Source organism: Nomascus leucogenys, chromosome 24, assembly GCF_006542625.1.
Source record: "Nomascus leucogenys isolate Asia chromosome 24, Asia_NLE_v1, whole genome shotgun sequence".
NCBI lineage: Eukaryota > Metazoa > Chordata > Mammalia > Primates > Hylobatidae > Nomascus > Nomascus leucogenys.
The window spans coordinates 11,123,041-11,135,590 of record NC_044404.1 but is presented as its reverse complement, the minus strand read 5'-3'; the positions used below and the strand labels follow the sequence as shown (position 1 = coordinate 11,135,590).

The 12,550-nt window shown below is 42.5% G+C and overlaps 1 protein-coding gene across 11 annotated transcripts in view; it reads right to left on the bottom strand.

The window, feature by feature from the left end:
• Positions 1–12,550, bottom strand: part of KIF1B (kinesin family member 1B) — a 153,604-nt gene that overhangs the window by 62,110 nt on the left and 78,944 nt on the right. For all 11 annotated transcript variants that reach the window (XM_030805033.1, XM_030805043.1, XM_030805038.1 and 8 more), the window contains 2 exons: positions 3,550–3,643; positions 1,495–1,643 (listed from right to left, as the gene is read on the bottom strand). In XM_030805033.1, the coding sequence (XP_030660893.1) occupies positions 1,495–1,643; positions 3,550–3,643 (243 nt within the window). The remainder of the gene's footprint in view (positions 1–1,494; positions 1,644–3,549; positions 3,644–12,550) is intronic.

Below are 12,550 nucleotides of genomic sequence, written 5' to 3'. Positions count from 1 at the left end.
AAGCACAACCCACCACGCCCGGCATGAAATCTTTATAAATACATTTTGATTGAATGAATGAAGACTTTTATAGAATTTATACCAGAGACCAAAAGGTGGGCCACAAAATGCATATCTAGTCCCTCACTAATGAGAGAGGATGAAAACACAGAAAGGTTTCCCATTTTAAATTCAGAGGATTGCAACTACTGCTCTTAAAAGCGTTTATTTGGCTGGGCATGGAAGTTCACACCTGTAATCCCAGCACGCTGGAAGGCTGAGGCGGAAGGATCACTTGAGCCCAGGAGTCTGAGACCAGCCTAGGCAACACAGTGAGACCCTGTCTCTACAAACTGAGCCCAGCCCAGAAGGTGGAGGCTGTAGTGAGCCATAATTGCGCCACTGTACTCCAGCTTGGGCAACAGAGCCAGATCCCATCTCATAAAAAAAAGTGTTTATTATATGGTAAGTACTTCATGACATCGCATCATTTATTTCTCACTACCACGCTATAGTTTCACCAATAAATTATTAAACAATTATTTAATATTAATTAAATGCTATGCACAGTAGTAAGAAAAAAGGACAGTTACTGCCTTTATTTAGTCTACTTGAGGAGAGGAGTGGCTAATAAATAATTATAAAATGAGAAAGGCTGCCGAGATTATGAATGAAGAACGTATCATATTCCCTAAAACTAGAATTTAGTTCTAGGAGAAGATAATCAATTTCCCCAAAGTTAGGTGGTCCATGCTCTTACCTACTACACAATATGGTCTTCCACTGTAATCTTAGCAGTGAAGAAACTGATAAACATGGGGGCATACAGAAGACTGAATCTAAGGTTTGGTGTGAAGTTTTGGTAATACTTACAAAAATGAATAACATTTATTGCCTTTTACCATGCCAGGCACTATAAGTGCTTTATGCATATGCCCATTTTCATTCCTCACAAAATCCCTTGGTGCCAGATATTGCTGCCAACCCCATTATGTAGATGGGGGAATGGAGGCACAGGGCTAGGGGGATCAACACCACTCGTGGAGCTGGGACTGGAACCTGGACTGTCTGGGTCCAGGGTGCATGTGCTTGTCCACTACACAACAGTGCCTCTCAGACCCTAGAGGAGGAGCAGATCAATGGCAAAGGGGCATACCAAACTTAGAGGTGCAAACTTAATAATAGAAAAGCAGAAGAAAATTAAAATTATTCATAAACCTAAGAGAAGTATTTTTCTATTACTATGTTTCTCCAGTTTTTGTGAGGAATATAGTCTATTTGTAAAATAAGCTAGAAAACATCTGTTTTTTTAAAAAAATTTTATTTAACAAAAATTTAATTAGTGCCTACTATGTTCCAGGCACATATATTAAATAAAGACATATATAAAGCTGTTTTATAGCACAAAGTGGCTGAGTTCCCCCAAAGGAAAGGTTAATTCAAGGTGAGAGCCCAGATGCACCCACAGCAGGCTCGGCTTTGCCTCCAGCTCTCCTGTGTCCTCCTGCTCCATACCTTCTTTTTCAGTTCCACACTGATGGCATTGGCCTCCTTTAGGTACACAGCATTGCCCCAGAGTAAGTCCCGTAATGAAGTAAACTGATGAGACTTCCATTTCCGGAAGGCCCATTGGGCCAACTCAAATTCATGCTGTGTCCAAGGAACTGAAAGAATGAATGATGCATATTTAATGGCAATCTTACAACTATATAAAAATTACACCTCTCTTCTAGCTTATCTCTTTTATCAAGGTGAGGTGTTTTCCAGTTTCTCTCCATTCAGCTGCTTTTGTTTCTTCTTCTTTTTAGTAAAACTTAGCAAATTCTGTTGATATTATGAAAGCAATATATACATTTCAGAAAATCTTTAAAAATCCTACTTTTGTATTTATTTAAAATAGTACAACAAAGAAATAAATTTTTCTTGTTTTTAAAAAAAGGTATAGCATGTGGGCACAATAAAAAAAAAATACTCCTGGCTAGGCGCAGTGGCTCACGTCTATAATCCCAGCACTTTGGGAGGCAGAGGTAGGCGGATCACCTGAGGTCAGGCGTTTGAGGCCAGCCTGGCCAACATGGAGAAACCACATCTCTACTAAAATTACAAATTACAAAAATTAGCCAGGCGTGGTGGCACGCACCTGTAGTCCCAGCTACTCAGGAGGCTGAGGCATGAGAATTGCCTGAACCCAGGAAGGAGAGGTTGCAGTGAGCCAAGACTGCACCACTGCACTCCAGCCTGGGTGACAAAGTGAGACTCTGTCTCAAAAAAAAGAAAAAAAGGCCGGGCACGGTGGCTCATGCTTGTAATCCCAGCACTTTGGGAGGCCGAGGTGGGTGGATCACGAGGTCAGGAGATCGAGACCATCCTGGCTAACACGGTGAAACCCCGTCTCTACTAAAAATACAAAAAATTAGTTGGGTGTGGTGGCAGGCACCTGTAGTCCCAGCTACTCGGGAGGCTGAGGCAGGAGAATGGCACAAACCCGGGAGGCGGAGCTTGCAGTGAGCCGAGATCGCACCACTGCACTCCAGCCTGGGAGACAGAGCGAGACTCCGTCTCAAAAAAAAAAAAAAAAGAAAAAAAGACAAACTCCTGACCTCTGTTATATTGTATGACTTCATATATTTCTTTTTTTTTTTCTGTTACAGAGAGAAACAAGGTACCATCTTACTTATTTAAAAATAAGAAATTGGCTGGGCGCAGTGGCTCATGCCTATAATCCCAGAACTTTGAGAGGCCATGGCAGGCAGATCACCTGAGGTCGGCAGTTTGAGACCAGTCTGACCAACATGGTGAAACCCCGTCTCCACTAAAAACAAAAAATTAGCGGGGCATGGTGGCGCATCCCTGTAATCCTAACTACTTAAGAGGCTGAGGCAAGAGGCGGAGGTTGCAGTGAGCTAAGACTGCGCCATTGCACTCCAGCCTGGGTGACAAGAGCGAAACTCTGTCTCAAAAATAAATAAGTAAATAAATAAATAAATAAGAAATGTAATACATAAAGTAAAAGTTCCTTCAAAGTTAGTTTGAAGCCTTGAGATTGCCAAGAGGTTAGGTAGAAAAATGAATTGTGATAAGTGTTCATACTGCATTATAACGCAATAAGTAATAATGAAAGCCCCAACTCAACTAAGAAATGCTGGAAAACCTAAGATAAGCAAACATGACTAAGCAACATGATTAGAAATTTGCCAGAAATGGCTTCAAATTGAACAGACTGTCTTAACAAAGATTAAGCTCTATATTTGTAATAGATATATAAAAGTCACATCTACAGCAATATGAGAGACAGTGCATGTAAACTTTCTAAGGGATTTAAATGAAGATGTGCTCAGAAACCTTGTGAAGGTCTAAGAACACTATCACTCCCATCCCCATCTCATAAAATACGGCCTGGATTCTCAACACTGCACATCTATTCAATCATCTGTAAACTGGCTCAGTAAAATGTCAATAAATGATAGGGCCAACTAAGAGGAATCCAGCTTTGATTATGCATAAATGACTAATTTGATAATATAACTTCAAAAAGATATACACAGGAAAGTTTCGGTCTCTAGATTTCACCTTCTTCCTCTTCTTCCTCCTCTTCAGTTGTTTCTGCAGCTAGGGATCGGGTTTCAACCTGCTTCTGCAAGGCCTGCAATTTACTCTCATAGTCCTGAATGAAAAGAAAGGAGATAACATGTAGGAGAGGGAAGAAATAAGAGGGCAGGGAAGGAGAAATGGAAGGAATATTGGGGGAAGTAGAGAAAGCAAAGGACAAAGAAAAGAGACAAAGGCAGGAAACAATAATAAAAAGACATACAGAGAAATGTTTAGGAAAAAAACCCACAAAGCACACAAGATGGTCTGTAATGGGTAAATGTTAAAAAGAAAAAACTCACTGCACTACGTTTCTACTCCCTCAAAGACTCAAGAGTTCTTTATCTGGGGTAGTGGTAGGAGAAAGGAGGAACTTTTAGGTGAAATAATGCGTGTATACCTTAAGCGTTAGAATATATTCAAGTAATATCTTATATATCAATAATTCCAGAGAAAAACAATATTGAAAAGATTAAATTCACCAGTATCATCAAAAATCTCAATTATCTAACTCTTTGGAAGGAAAAAAAATTAAGATTGTAGACTTTGATGCTTCCTATGAGTGAAAAATTACTATCTTTGATCAGTAGGAGGATGAGTTTAGCCTTCAGGTAACCAAAAGCTCATAGTGCTATTAAGACTGAAATAATTTATAGACTGCATTTATTCAAGTAAGACACTTTATTTTCAATATGCAACTATAAGATGGATTACTGACCGGATGCAGTGGCTCACACCTGTAATCCCAGCACTTTGGGAGGCCGAGGTGGGTAGATCACCTGAGGTCGGGAGTTCAAGACCAGCCTGACCAACATGGAGAAACCCTGTCTCTACTAAAAATACAAAAATTAGCTGGCCGTGGTGGCACGTGCCTGTAATCCCAACTACTTGGGAGGATGAGGCAGGAGAATCGCTTGAACCCGGGAGGCAGAGGTTGAAGTGAACAGAGATCGTGCCACTGCACTCCAGCCTGGAGATAGAGCGAGACTCTGTCTCAAAAAAAAAAAAAAAAAAGGATTATTGTAATACAAATCAGATGTATACTTCATTTTTCCATCTACTCCATGCATTTTTCAATAAGGGTAATATCACCCCAAAGGGGCCAAAAAATGGTTCTCAGAGAATGAAAAAAATCTTAGTCTTTTAATATATGAAGTACAAATATATACAGTATACAGATACGTAGTATATCTGAGATATGAAACTCTCATGGTGGGGAGAGAATAGGGGACAAATGTCTAAAAAGTTTCCTTAGGTTGTTAATTTGAAAAACTTGAATTTTAGTGAAAATAAAATAAGTAGGGTTAAGAAAGAGACCTTCAAACAGCGCAATACTAAATTATAGCATAAGCATAGCATTTTAAGATTTACTGCCAGGGTTTCCTCCTTCTTTTTTGAGATGGAGTCTCACTCTATTATTGCCCAGGCTGGAGTGCAATGGCGTGATCTTGGCTCACTGCAACCTCCACCTCCCGGGTTCAAGCAATTCTCCTGCCTCAGCTTCCTCAGTAGCTGGGACTACAGGTGCCCGCCACCATGCCCGGCTTATTTTTATATCTTAGTAGAGATGGGGTTTCACCATGTTGGCCAGGCTGATCTCGAACTCCTGACCTCATGATCTGCCCACCCTGGCCTCCCAAAGTGCTGGGATGACAGGCGTGAGCCACCGCACCCAGCCCTGCTTCTTTTGGTTCCCTAGCAGTGACCCAATTACAGGCTGTCATGAGACAAAGGGTGTATGACCATCCACTGTTTCCAAACAGAGCTCTCCAAGTCCCACATCAAACATTCCATGCATCACAAAGCACTGCTGAAAGCCATTTAGCAAACTCCATTACAAAAGGAGCTCCCAAGCAATGCTCAGAAGGATGCAAATATCCTCTATGGTTCTGGTCATTTGTCAGTTACTCTCACAAAGGAAGTGTTCTCTTTAGATGGGCAGGCAGTGAGCAAGACCACGAACCAACTACGTAGCTCTATTAGATATCTAAACACACTTTTTAGGAGACTACATATTATGAAAAAAAAGGAAAAAAAATTAAACTGGTAAAAGGCTTGGGTTTGGGGTCCTGGCACTTGTTCTTACTAGCCTTATAATTCTGATAAAGTTAAATCCTCTCTAAACCTCACCTTCTTCATCTTTAAATGAAGATTTTAGCATTTGACCTGCCTACCCACACAGTACTAGAGGAAGGACCAAGAGATGAACCATTTTAAAAACACGTGAAAGCCCTCTTACATGGTAATACAATATCGAAATGTCAGGCAATTTTTTTTTTGAGATGGGGTCTCGCTCTGTCACCCAGGTTGGAGTGCAGTGATACGATCTCGGCTCACCACAACCTCTGCCTCGCAGGTTCAAGCGATTCTCCTGCCTTAGCCTCCCAAGTAGCTGGGACTACAGGTGCGTGCCACCATGCCTGGATAATTTTTTGTATTTTTAGTAGAGACAGGGTTTCACTATGTTGGCCAGGCTGGTCTCGAACTCCTGACCTCGTGATCCGCCCACCTCGGCCTCCCAAAGTGCTGGGATTATAGATGTGAGCCACTGTGCCCAGCCTCAGGCAATGTTTTTTTATAAAAGGTTATTTTTTAAGCATACATAGCACCTAGTTCTTGGTTTCTAAGTATCACTGCCACTGAAAGGAACCAGGGCTCCTTGAAAAAAATAGCTGATTCCAGGTCTGAAGCAAGGGAAGTACAAGGTGAGTCTGAAATATTTTGTGTCAGAAAAGATGCAAGAACTCAAACACCACTGCGGCCATTTCAAAAGGACACAGGATCCCACTGGCCAATAAATCAACAGAAAAATAACACAGTACATTGAATATAGAAAGAATTCACGATTCCATGGTGATACTGAAAGGAGAGAAAAAGGGGAAACTTTTCTTTAAATAAAATTTTTTTAAAAGCTAGCTAATTACCAGGCATGGGGCATGCACCTGCTCATTTCAGCTACTTGAGAGGCTGAGGCTGAGGCAGTTACTGGCCTCCCAAAGTGCTGGGATTACAGGTGTGAGCCACCATGCCCAGCCCCTGGGACCCCTGGAGCCCAGGAGTTGAAGGCTGCAGTGCTCTATGATCAGGCCTGTGAATAGCCACTCCAGCCTGGGCAACACAGCAAGATCCCATCTGAAAAACAAAAACCAAAAAAAAAAAAAAAAAAAAGGTGGCTAATAAATGCAGAAGAAATGGCAATTGGAAAATCACCATATTGCAACCCCAGATGTAATAACTGAATCATGCAAGGATAATAAATACTAAAATAGGCCAAGCACAGTGACTCAACGCCTATAATCCCAGCACTTTGGGAGGCTGAGGCAGGCAAACTGCTTGAGCCCAGGAATTCCAGACTGGCCTGGGCAACATGGCCAAACCCCATGTCTACAAAAGAATACAAAAATTATCCAGGTGTGATGGCACACACCTGTAGTCCCAGCTACTAGAGGGGCTGAGGTAGGAGGATCATTTGAGCCTGGGAGGCGGAGGGTGCAGTGAGCTGAGATCGTGCCACTGTACTCCAGCCTGGGCTACAGAGGAAGAGACCCCATCTTAAAAACAACAACAATAACAACAAACAACAAAAAGCTAAAATAATTGAGCAAAAGATGCATGGGAAACAGAATATGCATATGATCCAAAGTCCATGCCCAGATATCTAATAGTAAGAAGGGAAATGATGTATTTACAATGGAGAGAGCTGGGAAACATCACATTAACCAAATTTACCAAACTTTAACATTATTGATAATCGGACAAATTGACATTTTATGTCTACTGATGTGATGCAACAGGAAGTACACAACATCACCATTACAGCAATCTTTTTCCTTTTTTTTGGAGACAGGGTCTCCCTCTGTCACCCAGGCTGGGGTGTAATAGTACAATCATAGCTCACTATAACCTTGACCTCTCAAGCTCAAGTGATCCTCCTGCCTCAGCCTCCCAAGTAGCTGGGACTACAAGAGTGAGCCAACGTGCCTGGCCCCTTTATAGCATTCTTTTTTTTTTTTTTTTTTTTTTTTTTGAGATGGAGTTTTGCTCTGTCACCCAGGCTGGAGTGCAGTGGCACAGTCTCAGCTCACTATAACCTCTGCCTCCCAGGTTCAAGCAATTCTCCTGCCTCAGCCTCCCAAATAGCTGGGACTACAGGTGTGTGCCACCATGCCCAGCTAAATTTTGTATTTTTAATAGAGAGGGGGTTTCACCATGTTGGCCAGGCTGGTCTCGAACTCCTGACCTCAGGGGATCCACCCATCTCGGCCTCCCAAAGTGCTGGGATTAGAGGCGTGAGCCACTGCACCTGGCCCCTTTATAGCATTCTTAACAAAAAGATTTAACATGAATCTAATATTGAGGAAACAATCAGACAAATCAGAACGTGGCCTAGACAATTCAAAATACCGGTGTAATGAAAGATTTAAAAAATCACAACCAAATGAAATATATAAACCTTGACTGGATCTTGGATTAAAACACTCTTTCCTAATTTTTGATTTAATTAAGAAAATCTGAAAATGGACTGTACATGATATAATATTGAATCAATATGGAATCAGTATTAAATTTCCCAGATGGGATAGTGGTATTAGGAGAATATTCCTGGCTGGGTGCAGTGGCTCATGCCTGTAATCCCAGCACTTTGGGAGGCCGAGGCAGGCGGATCACCTGAGGTCAGGAGTTCAAGACCAGCCTGGCCAACATGGTGAAACCCCATCTCTACAAAAACACAAAATTAGCCGGGCATGATAGCAGGTGCCTGTAGTCCCGCTACTTGAGAGGCTGAGGCGGGAGAATCACTTCAACCCGGGAGGTGTAGTTTGCAGTGAGCAGAGATTGCGCCATTGCACTCCAGCCTAGGCGACAGAGCGAGACTCCGTCTTAAAAAAAAAAAAAAAAAAAAAAAAAGAACATTCTTGATTTTAGGAGGTAAGCATGGAAGTATTTGGGGTAAACTGTCATGATATCTATAATTTTCACATAATTCAGGAAAAATATATAAGTATGGGTATACAAAAGTTCATTATAGTATTTTTTTCAGCGTCTCTGTTTGAAATGTCTCAAAAAGCTGGGGAGTAGGGGGAAAACTATACATTACATGGAATTATTTTAGCAAAAAGAGAAAAGCTGCTGCTTTACCTAAAAATCATCAGGTAGAAAAAAATGTTAATACTTTATCTTGAGGATTTCTTCAAGAATAAGTTGACAGGCTGGTCAAACTACCAATGAACACAAAATTCTCAGACTCTGACAGTTAAGGTATGAGGATGACCTTCCCTAACAGCTGTGGCTGTGCTTTAGTAACCAAAACTAACATGAAAAGATTTCCCATAGCCCTATGAATCTAAAAAGTTTAACTAGGCCAGGTGTGGTGGCACATGCCTGTAATCCCAGCACTCTGGGAGGCCGAGGCGGGTGGATCACTTGAGCTCAGGAGTTTGAGACCAGTCTGGGCAACATGGTGAGACCCTGTTTCTGCTAAAAACACAAAAATTAGCCGGACTTAGTGGAGGGCATATGTAGTCCCAGTTACTCAGGAGGCTAAGGTGGAAGGATCACTTGAGCCCAGGAAGTGGAGGTTGCAGTGAGCCAAGATTGTGCCACTCCACTCCAGCCTGGAGGACACAGTGAGACCCCATCTCAAAAACAACAACAACAAAAACAAACAAACAAAAAACTTTAACTGCATTTTGACCACAATTGATAGTTAAAATATCAACATCATCTATTGAATTGGCCCCCTCCCCAAATATCATCACCATTTCCCACAACAAACGGCTAATTAATGAGATTCACATACTATTGTTCTGTTCATTTTGTGACAAAAACTAATTATGGAAGGCACATTAAAAAATAATATATTTTGGCTGGACGCTGTGGCTCATGCCTGTAATCCCGGCACTTTGGGAGGCCGAGGCAGGTGAGTTAGGAGTTCGAGACCAGCCTGGCTGACTGGTGAAACCCCATCTCTACTAATAATACAAAAATTAGCTGGGCGCCGTGGCACACGCCTGTAATCCCAGCTACTCGGGAGGCTGAGGCAGGAGAATTGCTTGAACCCAGGAGGCAGAGGTTGCTGTGCGCCGAGATCTCGCCACTGCACTCCAGCCTGGGCAACAAGAATGAAATTCTGTCTCAATAATAATAATAATAATAATAATAATAATTTTTTCAGTAGACATTTATGTTTATAAGAAATCCTAATAGCCAAGCGCGGTGGCTCACGCCTGTAATCTCAGCACTTTGGGAGGCCAAGGCGGGCAGATCATGAGGTGAGGAGATCAAGACCATCCTGGCTAACACGGTGAAACCCCATCTCTACTAAGAATACAAAAAATTAGCCGGGTGTGGTGGTGGGCACCTGTAGTCCCAGCTACTCGGGAGCCTGAGGCAGGAGAATGGTGTGAACCCAGGAAGCGGAGCTTGCAGTGAGCCGAGATTGCGCCACTGCACTCCAGCCTGGCTGACAGAGCGAGACTCCATCTCAAAAAAAAAAAAAAAAAAAAATCCTAACTAGTTCAAAATATGCCCCATATTTATAAAGGCACAGCACTGGCTGTTCTCTCTACTAGAATGTTCTCTCCTACCTATCTACCCTGGTTTTTAAGCTTATTTTGTATTAGGAAGTGTTCCTAATGTTAAACATGAATTATTACAATCTTCTCAATAACCTTATAAAGATGGTACTAGGCTAGGCGTGGTGGCTTATGCCTGTAATCCCAGAACTTTGGGAGGCCGAGGTGGGCGGATCACCTGAGGTCAGGAGTTCGAAATCAGTCTGGTCAACATGGCAAAATTCATCTCTACTAAAAATACAAAAAAATAAGCAGGGCATGGTGGCGTGTGCCTGTGGTCTCAGCTACTTGGGAGGCTGAGCCACAAGAATCGCTTGAACTGGGGCGGCAGAGGTTGCAGTGAGCCAAGATCGTGCTACACACTCCAGTCTAGGTGACAGAGCAAGCCTCTGTCTCAATAAAAAAAAACAAAAAACAAAACAACAAAAAAAATAAAGATGGTACTATATAGTTAGCCTCATGTTAAAGAGAAAGGAAGAGGTTAAGCAAATGCTAAAAATGGGACTTGAGCCCAGGCAATCCAGAGCATGATTTTTAAACCATTATCCATCCATCCATTCAGCAAATACCTTTTGTGCTCCTACTATGTGCCAAATGCTAGTGGCCAATAAGACAAGGGTTCCATTGACAAAGGAGACAGAGATGATAAAGAGTAAACAAAATATAGACGGATTTTAGTGGAGAGTACTAGTATGAAGAAAGATAAACGTAGGGTTAGAGACTACCAGGGAGAAGAATGGGAGACAGACTTCTAGACTGAGTGGTCTGGGGAGGGTTAAGCAAGCACGCAGAGGTCTTTGGCAGGGGTTATTCTACTCAAAGTAATAGTAACAGCAAGTGCCAAGGTCCTGAAATGGCAAGGGGCACCACATATTTCAGGAAAAGCAAGAAAACTTGTGTGGATGGAATGGCAGAGTAGGGAGACGGGTAGGAGATGCATCAGATGTAATCAGGTAGCAAATGAGGTATGGATGGCCTTATAGACCATGGTAAGGTCTGGGGATATTATTCTAATAGAAACTGCTGGGTGGTTTAGAGCTGGGATATGTTTTAAAAACATTATTCTCTGTGGAACTTAGGAGGAACTATGGAAATAAGAAGAATGGTCATGAGGCTGTCACAGCACTGTCCAGCACCGTGGTGGTTTGGACCAGGGTATTAGCAGCAAAGGTGGTGAAAAGAGATGGAGTCAGGATATGTTTTACAGGGAGAGCAAACAGGATCTACTCATGATCTGATCATGAGATGTGAAGAAAAAGAGAAACTAAAGATAACTTGGATTTCTGGCCTGAGCTAGCTGCTCCAGTTCAAATGGTTTAAATGTAAGGTGCCTGCCAGTGATTTGGATGTCAGGTAGTAGTTGTATGTCAACATCTAGAGCTCAGGGTAGGGGCCCAGGCTGGAGAGAGAGGACACCTGAGAGTCAGCAGAAGGCGAGGCGGGGCAGAGGTTTGCAGACACAATGACTCCCTGGGACTGGCTCTGGCCCTCCCGCTGAGTAGCCTGTTACACTGGGAAAGTATGTGAAAAGGAAATAAGCAATACCTACCTCACAGAAGAGGGGTGTTGTGAGGACTCAATGAGTCAATACATGTAAAAGGTTTATGTGTATTAATACATGTAATACATGCTCAATATACGAGTTATCATTATCTTCATCATCAGTACAAAAATGGAAGGGGGAACAGAGAAACATATAGAAATAGCCAAGGTCTGTGTCCAGAGACCATGATGGAGCAGCTAGAAAGGTTCAAGGAAAAGAAGAAGCTAAGAGAAGAAAGTGTCCCATGAAGAGTAGGCAACTGGTCAAATGCCAGAGACATTCAGGAAGATGAGGACTGAGAAAATGCACTGAATCTGTCATCAAGAAGAGCTTTCATGACCCTGATAAGAGCAGCTTTGGTGGTGAGGGGAGAACAAGAGTCTGACTAGATGAGTTCCAGCAAGAATGAGGATAGGAAATAATGAAAAGAAAAAATGGGGCCAGGAGCGGTGGCTCACACCTGTAATCCCAGCACTTTGGGAGGCTGAGACAGGTGGATCACTTGAGGTCAGGAGTTCAAGACCAGCCTAGCCAACATGGTGAGACCCCGTCCGTCTCTACTAAAAATACAAAAATTAGCTGGGTGTGGTGGCGTTCACCTGTAGTCCCAGCTACTCAGGAGGCAGGAGAATCACTTGAACCCAGAAGGTGGAGGTTGCAGTGAGCTGAGATTGTGCCACTGTACTCCAGCCTGGGGTGACAGAGTGAGACTCTATCTCAAAAAAAAAAAAAAAAAAAAAAAAAGAATGGGAGGTGGGCAAGTGGGACATAATAAGTACAGAAAACTTTTGCAACTGGTGACATGTTTGCATGCTGGCAGGAATAATCCAGGAGAGAAACTGATGATGTAAAAGAGAAGGGGGGG